The sequence below is a fragment of the Cibotium barometz genome, chromosome 51, assembly GCF_041138505.1.
Source record: "Cibotium barometz isolate CiBa-2024 chromosome 51, ASM4113850v1, whole genome shotgun sequence".
NCBI lineage: Eukaryota > Viridiplantae > Streptophyta > Polypodiopsida > Cyatheales > Cibotiaceae > Cibotium > Cibotium barometz.
The window spans coordinates 24,047,807-24,067,043 of NC_141096.1; the positions used below are offsets into that span (position 1 = coordinate 24,047,807).

Consider the following 19,237-nt stretch of genomic DNA (forward strand, 5'->3'; position numbering starts at 1 on the left):
ATTTGAGGTCAATGTTACTAAAAACCCTAGCCCTTTAAGTTTATTAAAGGGGCTAGGGTTGGAGCATTGGAGGTCAAAAGGCATAACCAAGAACTCATAGTGACCCTTTTCGATGCTCTTTTATAGATATCTTCTTCGGCCATATTAACTTAATGGTAACTAGATTTGAGGTCAATGTTACTAAAAACCCTAGCCCCTTTAAGTTTATTAAGAAAGTCATCTACTTTAGGGATTGGGTATTTGTGATCTTGTTAAGAACATAGTAGTCAATAAAAATCTAGAAAGTTTCGTTCTTCTTTTTGAGACAAGAAGGAAATGATGGTGAACTACTGGGTCTAATTAAACCCCTTTCTAAAAACTCCTCGACTTGTTTTTGGATTTCCTTTTATTCCATGATGTTTAGTCCATACAAAGAGCTTTACAAGGTAGAGAGTTTCCATGCATTATCTCAATTTTATGGTCCTCTAGTTCAGTTTTAAGAAGTCCTAGAGATCATTCTTCCTTGAAACAGTTAGAGACTTTTGAGAGAAATGGAGGTTGAGATGGACTAGTTGGTGTGTCAAGAATAGCAATCAACTCATTTACTAACACTAAAAGAGTACTCGCTTTATTCTTAAAGCCCTCTTTGCTCGATTATGACTTAAAAAAGGACTCAGTTCTCCTTTAGATTGACATTTAAGGTAGATTCCTTTACCATCTTTCACCAACGAGATGGTGTGAGAGTTGTAGTTGATCTTTGGGTTATGTTGATGCCTCCATAGCAAATGATGTCCCCTTGAAGTGGAGCTACTAGAAAGTCTCATTTTCTTCTAACGGTTTGATTTTTAAACCTAAATCTTTCGCCTCTCGTGTATAATCATATTTGGTACTAGTGAATATAGCTTTTGCTTTACAAATAAAAGGTGTTGGACTTAGAATTAAAAACCCTTAGTGCCTTTTCTAAAATGAAACCATGTGTGTGCTCCCATCGTCATGATGTATGGGATTAGAGTCTCTTCTTGAAGGATTCGTCCTCTTCCTTATCTCTTCATCGATCATATATACTCGTGCCACAAAATTTACCTATCTCTCAAGACATTCAGGTAATAGCCAAATCTCATCTCCGTTATGAGAAACAATGCTCTAAATTAAGCCTAAGTTCCCTTTCTATAGTGATTTGATTTTGCAATGCTGAAAGTTGTTCTTAAACTGTGGGTGGTGCAGGCCTGCTACCCATTTGTGATTGTGCAAGAGAACAAAATAAATAGATTGTGGGTAATTAAGAAAAAATGAAATATATTTATTTTTCTCCCGATTTGACTCAAATTTATGTTAAAGCTGAGTGTGGAGATTTTTGTTGAAGGCATAATTTTCAATCATGCTTCATTTCCGCTTCCTAGCTAGTAGACGTGTGGGTAGCCTAGAGAATAAATCCACCACTTTATAAAAGGCCATAGGTCTTCACCTTAAAATTTTCATTGATCATTTTAAATAGTTTTTTTTTCTTCTTTGGCACTTGGGAATTCCGGTTTATGAGAAAAAGTTCTTGGAAATTTTAAAAAACAAGCAAGGAGACTTGATGGTTTTTTGAGTAAAAGCTTATAAGAGAAACACTTGATGAACAAAGATTAAGTATTTCCTTTAAAAAGATAAAAGCTTTGATGTAGAGAGTTTTAAGCTTGTAAATAAGAGATATTTCAAATATGGGCTTTAAAAAGAGTTTGAAAATTGTGACGATGCTTTAAAGAGCATAATCTAAGGCTTACTGTAAGCCATTTTACCATGAAAGGAGTAAAAAGTGAATTTTTAAGAATCTGGAAGAAGGAAGAAAAAAGTGACATTGTCATCAAATGCGTAAGGGAGGCTTTGCTTCCTCTAAGAATGAGAATGGAGCCTCTAGAACTTGCTAAACTTATTAAGAGACACTTTGACATAAACAAAAATACATGCACATCAATGAAACCCATCGCTCAAATATTCAACATAAACTAGAGTAGAGAGAGAAAATAAAATAACACAACACATAAGAATGGATACAATCTTCCTCCCCAATGTGTGTGGCCTTCTCCCACGCATCGGTATTTATATATTATTGAGCCAAGCCACTTTAGGCCAAGATTATATATTTATATTTACAAAGGAGTGGCTTGCATGTGGTCTAATTTTCATGCTTAAATATGAGGTTTGCATGCCTTATCTTTTACAAGTTCATGCATGGCTCTCTCTTTCTAAAAAGGAAGATAACTACAATTGAATTCTAGGCTTGGAATTTAGCCTTGTACGTACAAAAGATATTCTTGAAAAATAAAAGTCTACTCTAGACTAAGGTATAATAATTATTCTCCAAATGTGCATATCGCACATTTGCTTATTGTGTGCAATGCCTTAAACTTTAATTCATGCGCATGTATGCCTTCAATCACCTTTCTCTTCACCTATCGCATAAACATAAATGTTAATTCTCAATGAATTCAATGAATCCTCATGAATGAATTAATCATCACAAAATACACACCAACCAATAATTACTAGTGATGTAAGTACACAAGGTATCACCCTCTCATATAAACCAATCTAGCAATTTATTAAAGCTCCAAGCATACACCATTGTGTGGTCACTAAAAGTATTAAATATGGAATCACCTATGATATTAATTCAATTAGCATGGGGCAAAGATAAATAAGGTGTCCCCAAGATATCTAAGAGGGCAATAATGTGACATGCTCACAAGCTTAACTTGGGAAGTTGAATAATTTGGCATATCAACCCACGCCCCAAATCCTCAAGGTTGTGGGTGTAACCAACCAATGGAAAGCCCAATTAAATACCTCATGTAAGCATCCTTTAAATTATGTGTGATACAATTAAATAAATGATTTCTTCTATTAAGAAGAGAGAGAAGAAAGCAATTGATGGAAGTGAAGTGAGGGAATTGTAAATTTTGAGAGGAAGTAAAGCACCATAGTTGTTTGTATAAGATTTGACTCTATGTTCATCCTTGATCCCTCTTTATGATGATGCCATCACCAATGCATGAAAAGATAGTGATGGAAGTAAAGTGAGGGATGTTGATCTCTCTTAATGATGCCATCACTAATGGATGGAAAAGATGGTGATGGAAGTGAAGTGAGGGATTTGTAAAGTTTGAGAGGAAGTAAAGCACCATGGTGTGTTTGTGTAGAATTTGCAAGTAAAAGAATCATACGGAGAAAGTCTAACTTTGTGCATTTGAATAAAACATCCATGTTTGGATGTTTGGTTGAGAATCACAAGGATTATGTTGGGAAGGGGGAAGAGAGAGAGAGAGAGAGAGAGAGAGAGAGAGAGAGAGCTGGTTGATCCAATTCTCCTATATGAGTAGGACAGTTTCAACATCTTGCTTGTGTAGTACCATGCACAAGGGACCTTCACCCTAAAATATGTCTTTTAAATCCTTTGTCAACATCATGACTAAAATTAGTTGATGTCACCATGCTGCAAGGATGCTTTTTGCATAACACCACCCTCATGCACACTCATGATAGGAAAAAATGGCCTTGGTAGGGCTGTTCTATCTAGCTTGCAATGTAAATAGAGAATGGCAATATTTTTTCTAGCTCTAATAGTTTTCTTGAAGCATAAAGTATCTTGAATAACAAAGTGATCTAATTTAGTTAGCCAATGACAATCAATTATGCTCATTTCACTCCATCTATTGTTCACAACCTTTCACTTTACCACCATACATAGTTCCAAAGTTGTCTTGGTTACATAAAACCAATAAAAAACATAAAGTTGATTTGATTTAGCTTTCAAAAAGTATGATATTTAGCAAATCATCCACTGTATCGAACGTTCGATTGATCATTGTAGACATGCTCGATTTTTGTGGGGCTATAGCATATTTTAGCGTATATTCTGATGCTTATTTCAAAAGGATGCATGCAAAATAATGTTTAAAATATGCGAAGAATGCCAAATGCTAGCAAAAAAATCAAGCCTGAAAGTAGATTCTGGCAAGCATGCGTGGTAATCATCATGCACCCTAGGAGTCAATGTCAGTGTCCTAAACTCCACATGTCGTTATGATGTGCAAGTTGATACATAAAAAAGAGATCAAATACACTTGTCATACGTATATGTAATGAATTTTCAAAGGATCTCGTGAAGTCTCTATTGGTTGTTGGTATGCAAGGGGCACTACATCTCCTCCCCGTGCATTTTGCCAACACATAAAGGTCTAATAAGAAAAGATGGGTGTGACAAAACCGCCCACTGTGAGTGGTTTTTGGGTTAAGCGGGAAGCGGTTTTGGGTCCTCCATTTTCACACGCCCACCCCACACTACTACTACACCTGCCTTGCGAGCTTCCCCCCTCACACCACCCAGCGCTTCTCTCCCGTTCCCGTCTTCATCGCCATGGCAGCCTCCATCGCCCGCTGCCCTCCTTCTTCCTGCATTGTGAATGGCCAGCAGCAGCAGCCGCCGCCGCCGCTAACGCCCACGCCCAGTAGGCCTGCCTTTCTGCGCGGCTCCTCCTCCAGCTTGGCCTCCTCTAACGCCCTCTCCTTCCTCACCCCGCTGTCGGGCGCCGTCGCCTCCCGGAGCGCCCGTGGCAGTAGTAGCAGCTGGAGTGTCTCCACCCTCTCCCCTCGTGCAGTATCGGATTCGCATAATGACGAAGTCTGCTTGGATCCCGAGGCTGGAGAAGTATGTACGCTGCCTTTTGCATTTTTTTAAAACTGAGGGTTTCTGCTTGCTGGATTCCGCTTCGCTGCCCTAGCCTATGTGGGTTGGACTAACATCCCTCTGGTAAGCTCGGCCATGCTTGGCTCTCGGCCCACCGAAGCTTGATCCCTGCCCACATGTGGATGCTTACATTCCAAGCAGAATGAGTAAGTTCACATGCAGTAGAATCGGTCTAAGTAGTCTAGGAGCTATGACATGGTATGTCTAGCGTCATGCCTGGTCATCCCATCGGCGTATCATGGCTGGCATGATGCCTAATCATTCCATTTCCTCATGTGCAATCAACGGTACACCGCATTCTCATCGATTGAGCCTCATGTATGATCTGTTGTGGATGCCCAATCATCTTGTACAATCAATAATAGTGATCATTGATTGAGCTTCATGTATGGCCTGTCATGGTTGGCATGATGCTTAATCATTGCATTGGTTCATGAGCAATTAATCGTACTTGGTGTTATTATCAATTGAGCTTCATGTAGGACCTGTCATGGTTGGTATGATGCCCTATCCTTTACTCATGTTCAATCAATCATATGTATCCTCAATAGAGCTTCATGTATGACCTGTCATGTCTGGCATGATGGCCATTTGTTCGCGAACAATCAATTGAGCTTCACATGTGACCTGTGATGGCTGATGTGATGCTTTATCATCCCATTTGCTCATGTGCAATCACTCATACTCAGCATTTAATCATCAACTCAGTTTCATGTCATGGCTGCACAGTTATCTTATTTCCTTATGTACAATCAATTATACTTGGGACTATTATCGTTTGCAAAGTTTGTTTCAGTGGATTTTTCCTGTTTCTAATTAAGGTGGGCTCACAAGTCTCATGTACAATGGGGGATCACTAGTTTCTATCTGAATTCTTTTATTTTGTGTAATAAAATGTTCTCACATATCTGATTAACTCAGGTACAATCACTGACCAGCAAGTTAATTTCAGTTGATTGCTGCATTCCTAAGTATTATGATTTAGAACTTTCATGTACAAGTCAAGGCTGGCTTCATATCCCTGATGAGGGGGCAGCCTCCTACCATTCCATTGATCTGACAAGCACTTCCATTGAAATGTGTCCAGAGTGTCCTGAGTATCATTCTTGGAGGTGGGGCCGGGACAAGGCTGTACCCTCTCACGAAGAAACGAGCAAAGCCTGCTGTCCCCCTTGGTGCCAACTATCGTCTCATTGATATCCCTGTCAGCAATTGCATCAATAGCAATATCCGCAAGATATATGTCCTCACACAGTTCAATTCTGCATCACTGAATCGCCATCTATCCCGGGCATACTCAAGTAACATGGGAGGCTACAAGTATGAGGGTTTTGTGGAGGTTCTTGCTGCCCAACAAAGCCCTGAAAATCCCAACTGGTTTCAGGTATGGTTTGCACGTCTGTGGTCATGTAAAGCACATATGTGTGCCATGATTTCTTGTGTTTTTTTTTTCAAGGTTCATTTTTCTTGTGGATGTTGGACAGGGAACTGCTGATGCTGTGAGACAGTATTTGTGGCTCTTTGAGGAACAGCAAGTCATGGAATTCTTGATCCTGGCAGGAGATCATTTGTATAGAATGGATTATCAGAAATTCATTCAGGTGCATAGGGAGACGAATGCTGACATTACAGTTGCAGCTTTGCCAGTGGATGAGAAGCGGGCCACTGCATTTGGTTTGATGAAGATAGATTCAGACGGCCGTATCTTGGAGTTTGCAGAGAAGCCAAAAGGAGAGTTTTTGAAGACCATGCAGGTGTGTATTCTCATATCAAATTGCATTCACATGCAGATAGCTTAGCCATTGGTGTGCCATGCATACGTATTCAAAATTGTCAATGTACACCTCTATGATACAATTCTCACTAGTCATGGATTGTATGTAACATTCTTTTGGTCTAATAGACCCTTCAGGTCTTTTGTAGACGTCAATACAACATGTGTGTGTGTGCGTGCGCGCGTGCACGTGCGGGCCCCCTTGCATGCACACAGGTGTATGGGACGTGTTCACACGAGCATCCACGTGCGTGTGTTAATAAAGTGCTTCTAAGGCACTTCCATCATTGATTGTTTCAGGTAGACACTACTGTCCTAGGTTTGGATGGGGAAAGGGCTAAAGAGCTTCCTTATATTGCCAGCATGGGTATATATGTTGTCAGCAAAGATGCAATGATTAAACTTCTGCGGGATGACTTCCCACAAGCAAATGACTTTGGCAGTGAGGTCATTCCGGGTGCCACTTCAATTGGCATGAAGGTAATCATTTTTCTAACTTGACCGGGACTCATTTCTGTGAGTAGTTGCGCTTTTCACTTGGTTATGCACTGTGGAGGTGTTTTTGAGTACGTCTTCTCCACTTCTTTGCAGGTGCAAGCTTACCTGTTTGATGGTTATTGGGAAGACATTGGAACCATAGAGGCATTTTACAACGCCAATTTGGGCATTACAAAGAAACCTTTTCCAGATTTCAGGTACATTTGGCTAGGCTTATGATAGCACTATGAGAGAGAGAGAGAGAGAGAGAGAGAGAGAGAGAGACAGATGTATGTATGTATGCACGCGCATATACATATACATATGGTGCAATTGCTGGTTGGGCAATTGCACCACTTTGGATAGAATATATATTCTCTTTCTATCCAAAGTGGTGCAATTGCCCAACCAGCTACCTTGTGTGTGTGTGTGTGTGTGTGTGTGTGTGTGTGTGTCCTCACGTGTGCTCTTTAGTGCTAGCCTTCATCATTGGTGAGTCTGCCCTTCATCTCCGGGGAAGTGGAAACTCAGTTCGATGCTTTATCTATGAAGATTTGTTTACTATGGGTGACATATCTTTATGATTGAACCTGCACCTACCCTTGGGACCTGGTGACCGAGCGGAAAAGTCCTAGCATGCAGTCTACGCTATGCATGATGATTTGAAGGTTTGTGAGTGGACTCTCATGGAGTCAAGATCGCACTTTGGTTTGTGTTCGTTTGAGAAATAACCTGAACTTTCTGTTGGTATACACATACATTTATGTATACATATAACCTCAACTTTCTGTTGGTGTGTACATACATTTACATATACATATACAAATACATATTCGGACAGGTATACGTACGTTTACACTTAACATTTACATACTTACATGCATGCATCCAGCCAACATAATACATGCATACATACATACATGCATGCACACATAAATACGTCATGCATGCTTATGTATACAATGTGTGTGTGTGTGCACGCGCGCGCATGCCTGCACGCAAAGTGTAGGGACGTTCCCTGCTGGGCAGCATGGTACTTGTTCAAGGGCCTGCATACTACTGGTCTCAACTTTAAAACATTAAATCTTTTAAGGATCTGAAAATGTCAGTTTTTTCTAAAGAGGTGGTTGCCATCAGCTTTTACGACCGGTCGGCCCCAATCTACACACAGGCTCGATTTCTACCTCCCTCTAGGATGATTGATGCTGATGTCACTGACAGCGTCATTGGTGAAGGGTGCGTCATCAAGGTAAATCTATGCTGCATGTTTTGAAATGGGTGAGGTTGTTGCATATACAGTGTTCATAAGTACTTTCAGTGTGGTATGCATGGGTATATACATAGATGTATGTATGTATGCATATATTTATTATGCATGCATATAATGTGTGTGTGCGTGCGCGCGTGTGTATAACAGCTCAATTTCACTTAACCAATTTGAGTGTGTTCAATTTGTTTTATCTGGCAGAATTGTACAATACACCACTCAGTGGTCGGACTGCGCTCATGGATTGCGGAGGGGGCAATCATTGAGGATGCATTACTTATGGGTGCGGATTACTACGAGGTACATGTTACCTATTTTGATGTGTGGCTTTTGTGAGAAGAGTATTAGATTTCTTTACAGACAGCTCACCCGCCCAGTGGAGGTTGGAGGGGGGAGGTCATATAAACATGCTTGCTGTATGAGAATTATCTGATCTCTTCTTTCTTATCTTAATTCGAAAGACGGATGAGCAACGGGTCACTGTCATGGCCAAGGGTGGTGTTCCTGTTGGCATTGGGCGCAACTCACACATCAAAAGGGCCATCATTGACAAGAACGCCCACATAGGAGACAATGTCAAGGTATAAGATATCTTACTGGCTATGCTTCACGTGATGTGGTGATTTGAAATAGGCACACATCAACTTGCAAGGTCTTTATGGGGATCTCGCTTTCTCATTATTTATATTGCCTGCAGATCATCAATAGAGATAATGTTCAAGAGGCGGCAAGAGAAACGGATGGGTATTTCATCAAGTCAGGGATTGTAACAGTCATAAAAGATGCTGTTATCCCATCAGGCATAATAATCTAGGTTCTGGGGCACATCATCACCTGAGCTAAGAGAGGATTTTCGGAATCGTGTTGTATGTGCAGCAGTTTGCATCTGCCACAGAGATGCATGAGGATGATTTGCTGATACTGCCAGGCTAGTTTTTGCTTCGAATTTCAGGGGGATGTCTAGTTTTCATTCTAATCATGAGGCACTGGGGCACAACATATGTTGCCGTACAATGCCAGGCAGGGCAACATTTGGCCTCTCCTTTTTCGAGCGGAGTAGCTTGGCTTTGTAGCACAAGTTTCAATCTTTGGACTGTCTCACAGCACTTAATAAATTGCTTCTGCACTGTGGGAGTCTTTCAATCCTACTCTTAAATTCTGAGATTTTACTAAATCTCATCATGTATATTCTGTCAGAACACATGATATATATATGCAGTGTTAAGTCTGGTTTGTGAGTGAAGTGGATTTTCATGTAACGGAGAAACAGAAAGAAGGGCACGGTTCATTTGGGTAGAAAGCATTTTGTAAGAAGTTACTATATTTCAATGACGTCTGTGAATGTGTCACTTTTACAGTTGTGTCACATGCGCGGAAGCTCTGTGTGTCTTCTTTCAGCTGTAAGTAACTGAATAGGAACCCTGATGCAAATCACCAAGAGAGAGAGAGAGAGAGAGAGAGAGCTGTATTTTCAGTATATTCATATGGTACAAAATGTTGTATACAAACTGTGGCCTTTGGCCTTCCCAAAAGGATTATCTAAAGACCCTACTTCTAGACCGTTGACCTGCCCCCTATGGGGGAAGATGAATAACAATATGCCTTGCTCAGCCTTTTATAGGCTCCCATCATGCATAGAACCTGGCTGACCTGCTGTCGGCCAGCAGCAAAGGACTCTCACCTAACCTGATGCAAGTCTTTGTCGGCCAGTGGCGGCAACAGATACAAGCTGACAGCCATCTTGTCCTTCCGAGGGTTCTTTTGCATTCTCTTGAGCTTGGCTAATGCCCTAACCCTAATGTTTATCTACTGCCTAATTAGGATTTAGCTTGGAAAGTTGCCATGTCCATGTGTACACACGACATTCCCCCTTGCTAAACTTAATGACGAGATTCCAACCTTTGACTTTTTGGGTGACTGTTATCATCCCTTTGTCTTCTCGTGGACTCCCAAATCTGTCATCCTTCCTTCTTGGCAACCTTTTCACTAAAAAACTTGCCATGCCTCTATTCCACTCTAGATTCGGTGTTGAGACATGTGCTTTTGTTCCCATTTGTCTCCTTACCTTCATGTTCTGTCCTTGAACACTTCAATGGTCTCCTTCTCGAGGTTGATCTTGGCATTCTTGCTACACCCCCTTGGAATTGTTTTCTCGAAAGCCTTCCTTGGTATGCCCCAAATGGCATCTAACTCTTAGGGCTATCATTCCCTTGGGTTTAGCTGACACCAACCAGGCCCATGGGATTTTTACCGTGGCTGTGTTACTCTCCTTGGACCTGTGCACTTTCAACATTTAGCCTAGCTACGCCTTATGCTATGATACCAATGATAGATGCGTGGAAGCTCTGTGTGTCTTCTTTTAGTCCTAAGGAACTGAATAGGAACTGTGATGCAAGTCACCAACAATGACGGAGAGGAGAGAGGAGAGAGGGAGAGTTGTACTTCCAATATATTCATATGGTACAAAATGATTTATATGTTCTATACAAATCTGTGGCCTTTGGCCTTTCCAAAAGGAGTATCTAAAGATTCTACTTCTAGATTCTTGACGTGTCCCATGAATAACAAATATGCCTTGCGTAGCCTTTTATAGGCTCCCATCATGCATAGAACATGGTCGACCTTGTTGTCGGCTAGCAGTAAAGGACTCACCCGACTTGATGTAAGTCTCTTTCGGCTAGCAACAATAGAACTAGAATGCTTGGGTACCCTTATCCTCTTGATTGCTTGCACTCGTGCGTTGTCAACGTACTTTGAAAGAATGTGTCCTTTTGTTCACGTAAAAATATCTTGAAGTGTTTGAATGAAGATGGATATTGCAACCCATACTATTTTTGCAGCACGTCCGCTTCATATGCGTGTCTTTCTCAAGTTTATATGAACAGCTTATAGAGCTCGAACGAGCATGAACATCAAGGCTATGATTATATTCAACATGAGGAATCGATGGACATCGATAGAGATCTCAGGGTACATTATAAGGTTGATAATTTCAAATTCATTACTACATTTGAATCTGAGTTACACGTCATTCATCAAGTCATAGGATTTTCATGCTCATTTATGTGAGTGAATAAAAAAATCATTCATCAAGTCATAGGATTTTCATGCTCATTTATGTGAGTGAATAAAAAAAAAACCATACATAAAGTATGGCGGGGAGTTGGCACAGTCTTTGAAATTTTATAAACATAGGAGAACGTGTCCTTCCCCTGTTTCCCAAATAGCACTTTCAATATCGAAAGTGGACCAAAACACCTTCAGTATTGAAGGTGACCATTAGTCCTATGTATTGATTCATGATACAAAACTCATTTTCAAATGTGGTAATGAATTTGTAATTTTTTAATTTACAAGGTACTTTTGAATCCCATCGAACATAAGAAGAAGCTTCAAGCTCATCGATTGTGGATGTCGATCTAGCATTGCTTCCAAGTATGCTTTCAAATTCATGTTTATTCGAGCATTTCAATTATTATCTACACTATACGAAGTATGCTACCTAAGCACTCACACGAAACACGGTAAAAGAATAAAAAAAAACAATCTTGTTTTGCAAGCTTTAGAGCATAGAGTGCACCTAGTTTTGATGATGATGATAATGATGATGATGTGTGTGTGTGTGTGTGTGTGTACGTGAGAGAGAGAGGCTTCAGAGCATGGAGTGCACCTAGTTTTGATGATGATGTGTGTGTGTGTGTGTGTACGTGAGAGAGAGAGAGAGAGAGAGTACATGCTTGCGTTTATGCACGAAGACATCTTGTGCATGAGGTAGTTGGGGATTCTCAAGCATATACAAGCTTGCAAAATGTACCCGGTGGATACGGTACGGTGCACTTGGCCATGGATCCCATTGCAAGGAAGGGGAAACCACCAAGCCCTTGCATCTTGGAGGGGCTTAGCCGAAGTGGGTAAGGTCAAGTTTTGGCACTGTCCTTCCAAAGACCTCCGAAGCCATTTTAGGAAGCACATAAATAACATAATTTCAACAGATTTTAAAAAAAAAAGCACAGGCAAGACAAATTGAGGTTTCTGAAACATAGTAAGGGTATGCCAAAAAAAAAACACACAACAACAATTGCGATGAGAAAAAAGCATTGAGAAATCAAGGTTTTTGGGGGCCAAGGGAAACCTCACAACATTGGTGAGAGAGAGAGAGAGAGAGGGGTATGTGCACGCGCATGTGCGAGAGTGTTTTTTCGAAGGGGGCAACTACTAACCTGGGATGTTAAAGGGAGTTGATGGGCGGGTGGCAGATAGTGATGAGCGCTAGAGCCTATAGAACATTCCACCAGACCCAATAGCAAAGAGTTCAGTAGGACAACCATGGCCGCCTGTGTCATGGCCCCCCCTCATGAGGACCAGCTCCAAACAAGCTCACGGTTAGGAACCTCACAAACTCCACTTGCAAAGTGCGCTTGTCGATTTACTTGCAAATACACACATGTATATACGCCAGCTTGGTCTCACACACTTCTGTTTTTTAGTTTTTCAGATAGCTTTAAGATGCATTAGCACACTATGTTAGTCTATATGTCAACCTTATCTTCACTTGACAGCTTTGTTCAAGGGATCTCTATAACAAAAAAGAATCCTTCACATTGACGCCCACACCAATCATCCTCTTAAAAAGTAGAACACTCAATAACACTCCAGGTACACGCTAAAGAAAGCAATGCTCGAAAGTACCAAAAATCCATGTCGATTGCAGTGAATTGCCTGATTATCTTCCTCAGCATCACAGCCCACGAGGCTCAGACCTTGCCATAGCCCCCCACCTACAGCTTCTCTACCCGCGCGTCAATCTCTTCCCAGTCCTATTGAGCCAGCTAGTGTCACTTCAGGGATTCCATACAGAATACAGAAACCGTAGTCAAAGTACTGCTTCATGGTGGCCATGAGGGCGACACTGGCGACGATGGTGTCGTTGTGGGTGGTGGTGGAGAAGCGAGGCATCACCCAATTGCAGAACGTCGGGTCCTTGAGGTTTTCTTTGAGCTGGGAGGTCATGTCATGTGCAAAGCGACAGTATTGAGCGGTAGACTATAAGAAGCCCTTTCTTGCCTTCGTGAGCGACAGATGGAGCGCAAGGCCTTAGCATTAGCGTTGACATAGAACCCTAATTGCCATGATGTAAGTTCTGTCGACCACCACCAATAGAACAAACCTGCAGCCACCTTGTCCTTCCAGGGGTTTTGTTGCGTTCTCTTGAGCCTACCTAATGCCCTACCCTAATGTTTATCTATTTCCTAAGCAGGATTTAGCCTTGGAAAGCTACCACGTCCATGTGTGCACATGACAAGTTGCTACTAGTGCTAAGCTAGATTTGTAAGTGTTTCACGTGCTTGTGTGAAGCACATGCCGATCTATGTACACATTTTAGCTCAACCTGAAGTTGCTATTAGTGTTAAGCTATATTTGTAAGTGTTTCACGTGCTTGTGTGAAGCACATGCCGATCTATGTACACGTTTTAGCTCAACTTGAAGTTGGAGATTTTCAATCTGGTGGCCACATCCTGCACCGCGACATTGACTGAACATGCTTGTACAATTGTTGGTACTTCAGTTCTTGTATATCGATACAAGTGAAGATATGGGATGCTTCGCATTAAAGTTGTGAAAGTTAGTTTTGCAGTCCTTCATAGCATGTTGCTCTTATGTAGTGATGGAGACATCTCATGAGGGTCTTGTAGCAATCCAAAGGGAGAGTTCATGGGAATGTCATCTTGATGTATCCACCATATCTGTGTATCACACATACTAGTACTCAACCTGCGCGTTGTTGTGGTATGTAAAAGGCATAAAGAAGTGAAACGCAGGAATGGAAGCCGGAATACAAAGGGTCAATTGCAGGGATTTTTTCCTCTTATTTTTTAGAAATCCAGGATTTCTTCTCTCTCCCTGTGCCTTGGTTGTCCATGGTTAATATGTAATAGATATGGGGGGTATTACTCTCTTAATGGTTGGGGAGCCCATTTTGGTCTTGGGATTGCTTAAGTTCAACCCACTCATTTTGAGGGGTCAAAGGCCTTTTTAGTCAGCCTTGCAATTTTTATATTTGCTCTTTTTTTTTTCATTTTGGCTTTGTCCATCCAACATTAATAATAAATCATTTCATACGTTCAACCTAATCTAGATATTTATAGCTTACTAGCAACATAGTGTGATATGCTAGGGGACACAAACCATTTACCTAGACCACGTACTACACATTGATTTCGCATGCCACCGTAAGTTTATTAACTTTGATACCACATCCACCAAAAACCAAAGAATTTTTGGAGCACCATATTTACCAAGGCATACCGAATGGGCTGGTTGTGCATTCCTTAGTTAGACCTAAAGCCTTGCCAAACAACTAGTTTGACTAGAAGATTTTGAAACCCATCATTTGGCTTTTTGAGGTAGCTTAGTGTTCCAATGTTCTTCCAAAAATGTCATATGACTAGTTAATGTTCTAATCCACACTTGTAACATGTGTCTCCATATGGAATGACATTAGGGTTTGGCACTGGGTTCGGTGATGGAGTTGGGATACTTGGTGTAATGTTTTATAAGGACACTTGGCAACACGGTGTAGGTCCTTGCAATGGAAACATTGAAGAGATGGCCTATGTGACATACTATTGAAATCTTTTGCTCGTTGTTGCACCATAGCTTCAAACAAGGAGGCATGGTCAATGGATGGAGCCTGTTCTAGATATTTGTATGAATCCTATTGCTCATATGACTCATAGTTGTCATGTTCTAGACTTTTGGAGTCTATTGGCAACGTCACCAAGTACTGTTGTATTGGTGTAGTTTTGGGAGGTGGTAATATTGGAGGTGGGTATGGTGTTGGTGGCGGTTTGTACATGCCCATGTCCAGTATTACCACCCCAACTGATTCCTCTCAAATCTAGTGCAGTTTTGGGAGGAACCGGTTGGGGTGGTAATACTCGAGGTGAGTATGGCATTGGTGGCGGTTTGTACGTACCTCTCAGTAGTTTTGAAAAATGGGCACTACAATATGTATCAATTGAGGTGTGTTTGAAATGATTGGTAGGGCTAATGGTTGCTTTGGCAACAGGAGCATGTTTCTGTACTAACAATGGGTTATTGTTGTCTTGGCCTTGGCAACAAATACTCCGTGATTATATAGTTTCAATAGTAAACGACACACCAAACCATGTCTCTTTGTGGAACCAAGTGTGGGTGTCCATAGCTTGAGGAATTGGTTGGGGCTAGCCTTGAGTTATCCTTGGGTTGGGCTTGTTCGATTGAGCAGATTTTCTACCAACTTTTCCATGCTCATGTTTGGACTATGGCTCGTACTAGTGCTGCTTGGGAACCCTTAGCCATTGAGGCTTTGGATGATGTGTCTCCTATCTTTTGGTTCAAGTGGATGAATTATATATCCATGTCTTGTAGATTATCTACTAGGTCTATTGTCTCACGAAAACACTTATCAAAGTAGAGATGGTCATGAAGCCTCTTTCTTTTAGGATCGATCATAAATGGATCAATGAGCGAGAAGTCATCCAGTCTTTCATGGGGGTTGTATCTCATACGGAGATACTTGTTCTACTGATGTCATCCCGTCTTTTCCTCTTGCTTTAGGCTATAAATTTGTGCGCAATGGATCCATCTAACTCCATTGGGTGAGAATCCCATAATGAAGGTGTGTCTCAAGACTTTTTGAGTGAGTTTAGTAAACCACTGGCCTGAGGCAAAGCCAAATGAATAGATCTTGGTGGGATTGTCAGTCCTTACCATGGATTTGCAAACTTGATCGAACTTCTCTAGGTACTGAATGGGATCTCTAATTTCATCAAATTTGGTCATCATCCTTGAAATATAGATTGGCTTTGTTTTGCCCAAATCTGAGCCTCTAGGTGCTATGTTCGTGGCAACCCCTCTTCCTATTTTAAATGCCATCCTAAGCATGTCTTATGTGTCCATGTGGTGGTGGAACATAAAGGAATTGTTGCATAAAACCCTCTAGTTGAGGGTTTGGAGCTTCTTGCCCCATGGGTTTGGGTTGTGCAAGTTTCCAAGGCACTTGTCCTATGCCTGATTGGCTTTGAGGTTGCAAGCTTGTGGTGGCACATTATGTGATTGCTTTTGTGGGACCCTTGGGTTTGAGGTAAGCCTCAACATTGGCTCTTTACCCTTTCTCATGTTCCCTATTTCTTGTCCAAATAGAGAGGAGTTACAACTTGGTTCTATGGTGAAGAAACTTCCATAATGGGCTGAGTGTTTTATGGAATGTTCATCCTTAACGGTATTGCAAAAGAGATATGTCCTTGATTGTCGTAATTGTGATTATTGGGCTATTTGGCCACAACCACCTTGGGGAAAACCCAACTTAGGATCAACAACAAACGTTTGAAATGTTGACATCGTTTACATAGTTGGATCACTTCTTGAGGGAGTGAACCTTGAGGCTCTAGATCTTGCTCCCGCTCCTTCAGTAGAGTTTCAAAGAGAGGAGACCTTTTCACAAAGTTAATGGAATTGTTTATTACTGAGCCAGTTGGTGAATCTACGGCTTGGAGAATCGTGGTGGCTCCTGGTTCTAGGGGCTCCATTGTCCCTTCGCTTACATTTGTGTTTAATTGGCTTATTTCATCCCTAAGCCCCTTGCTTGAGGTAGATCCAAAGGAGGCTTACCTTCTTAATAGGGGAGCACTTTGTTGAGTGGTGCTAGATGTTTTGCTGGGACCAAAGGTTGCTGGGTTTGAAGAGGTATGGTTTGATACACTACAGCCAATTGGATTGTCTTTTTCAACATTTAGTCCAAAATGAGTTTGCATCATTAAAGGGATTCACCTTGGTGATTCAGTCTTTAGTGCTCCTTGAGATAGGTCTAAATGGATTTATATGTTATATGCACATTATGTGTGCATATACCAGGAGGCTAACCCACATTAGGCTTGTGAGCATGGGAGCATGGGAACAAGCTCTAGTGGAGCATGGGTTAGGACTAACCTTAAGGGTTAAGGTTAGGGTCAGGCATCCAAGGGTCACACATGGGAAATGGAGAGTCAAGAGTCACTTGAGGGCCCTCCTATATAATAGGGGCATGGGACACACTCAAGGGAGGCTTGGGCTTGTGAGGCCAAAGCTATGTTATGCTCTCTTGTGTAGAGGTTCATATCTACTCGCCTACCATTTCACACTATAGCTACATGCTATTGGATTGGAGTTATACCTCTTGATGGTATGGGACATCAAGGTAGAGGTATGATGTATTTCATTTATAATTCATGTGTGCATCCCTTGGGCTCAGAGGTGGTTTGGTGGATGAGTTTATGCCTGATTTATGCATGTTTATGCATAACAATTATCTAGAGAGATCTTAGGGTTTTAACAGTGGTATCAGAGCAATCTCTAGTTAATTGTTGTTGATTTTTTTAAAGTAAATTTTAATATTTACTAATAAAAATATTATTTTATTGATCTGCGTTAATGATTTACACGTGGATCATCGATATGGTGATTGGAATGCATGTTACTACAGTTCAATGGATGAATCGACGTTGCGAGAGAATTTCGTGAGTTTAATGCTATTTTTTCTTATTTTTTATGGCTTAAAATAAGCATTAATCAAAATTTTTACGAAAATACCACATATTTTATTGTGGATATTTTTGGTAGAATGGATTCCCTAAAATTTTAGAATTTTAAATAATTTTTTTCCTAAAATTTTAGAAATTTTTGAACATTTTTATGGTTAAAAATGTATTTTTTATACATTTTTGTAGGTTTTTTTTGCGAGTATGCAATCAAATTTCTGCCGATTTTCTGCTGAAATTCAGTAGGGGGCAGCATGTTGATGCATGAAATGCTTTCTTGTAAGCGTGGGACCCTCTCCGCCTCTCAAATCTATTTTTTCTCGTCTATTTTCCTCCCGCTCGTGTAAACTCCTTTTAAAAGGGATTTTTAATTAAATATTAATCATAATTAATATTAATTATGATTAATTAAAATTTTAATTAAAGATTAAGGATCCTCTCTGTTAACAGAGGAGAGAGGGCAGAGGAGGAAAGTGTGTGGGATGGAGAAGGAGAGGGGAGAGGGGAGAGGACAGAGGACTCTCTCTTCCTCTCTCGTTTCCGCGCACAGGCCGGGGAGGGGTACGCAGCAGCTGCCGTCGTCGGCGAAATTCGCCCCCCCCCCCATAATATGTTTTTTTTATAAGGTTTTTTTTTAACCTTAGTTATTAAAGGTTTTTTTAAAGCTTATAAAAAGCTTTATTTAAAAAAATAGTTTTTATTTCCAAAAAAAGGGGGCATTTCAAAAAAGCTTGGAAAAAGCCCAAAAAAGAGAGGATAATCCGAATTTCGAGAAAAAAAATTCTCTGAAAATTTTTGGAATTTATTTTCTTGAAACCTCTTGGCTTTCCGCTTTCCCGAAACCTTTTGGCTTTCCAAATTCCGAAAAAACTTTTGACCTTCCGTATTCCGGAAACTTTTGACCTTTCACATTTTGATTTTTTTTGTCTTTTCAATTTTCCAAAACTTTTGGCTTTCCATATTCTGGGATAACCATTGGAATTCCAAAATTTTTTGACCGTTCGTATTCTAAATGCGTTTGGGGTAAATTAAAAGTTTAAAAAATTCTTAAAAATTAGACAAGTTATTTTAATTTTCGAGAAAATGTGGGGTTGGTGTTTGGCATGTGGTGTGTCCATTCGGGCACCCATGACCATTCAAATTCCTTTAAAAATATATTTTTTGACCCAAAAAATTAGAAAATCTATTAAAATTATAAATTTTCATTGGATTTGAGAATTGTCAGTGGAATTGGAGAACGATGGGATTCTCAAAAAAATTAGAAAATTTCTAGAAATTATTTTTAGAAATACAAGAAATTGGTATTTTTAAAATATCAATGGTATTTTGGCAAATCTAATTGCTAAAAATTTTCTGGAAAAATATAGGTTTGGAATGCCATAAGATAGGTTTGGTGGAATTCAAAATCATCATATTTTGAGGTCCTAGAAAATTAGAAAAAAATCATGATAATT

General features: G+C 40.5%; 1 protein-coding gene across 1 annotated transcript; it reads left to right on the top strand.

Moving 5' to 3' along the window:
- Window positions 1–4,090: 4,090 nt before the first annotated feature.
- ADG1 (ADP glucose pyrophosphorylase 1) lies at window positions 4,091–9,455 on the top strand. Its single transcript, XM_086787456.1, has 9 exons — window positions 4,091–4,669; window positions 5,796–6,092; window positions 6,193–6,462; window positions 6,783–6,962; window positions 7,074–7,177; window positions 8,097–8,208; window positions 8,428–8,526; window positions 8,688–8,807; window positions 8,924–9,455. The coding sequence occupies exons 1-9, from the start codon at window positions 4,379–4,381 to the stop codon at window positions 9,038–9,040; spliced, it is 1,590 nt and encodes a 529-aa protein (XP_086643582.1). The 5' UTR covers window positions 4,091–4,378; the 3' UTR covers window positions 9,041–9,455.
- The last annotated feature ends 9,782 nt before the right edge of the window (window positions 9,456–19,237 follow it).

Coding starts and splice junctions, on each gene's coding strand:
- ADG1 (XM_086787456.1), top strand. CDS start 4,379: ATGGCAGCCTCCATCGCCCGCTGCCCTCCTTCTTCCTGCATTGTGAAT. Junction 6,463..6,782: donor AGTTTTTGAAGACCATGCAG/GTGTGTATTCTC, acceptor TGATTGTTTCAG/GTAGACACTACTGTCCTAGG. Junction 8,527..8,687: donor TGGGTGCGGATTACTACGAG/GTACATGTTACC, acceptor TTAATTCGAAAG/ACGGATGAGCAACGGGTCAC.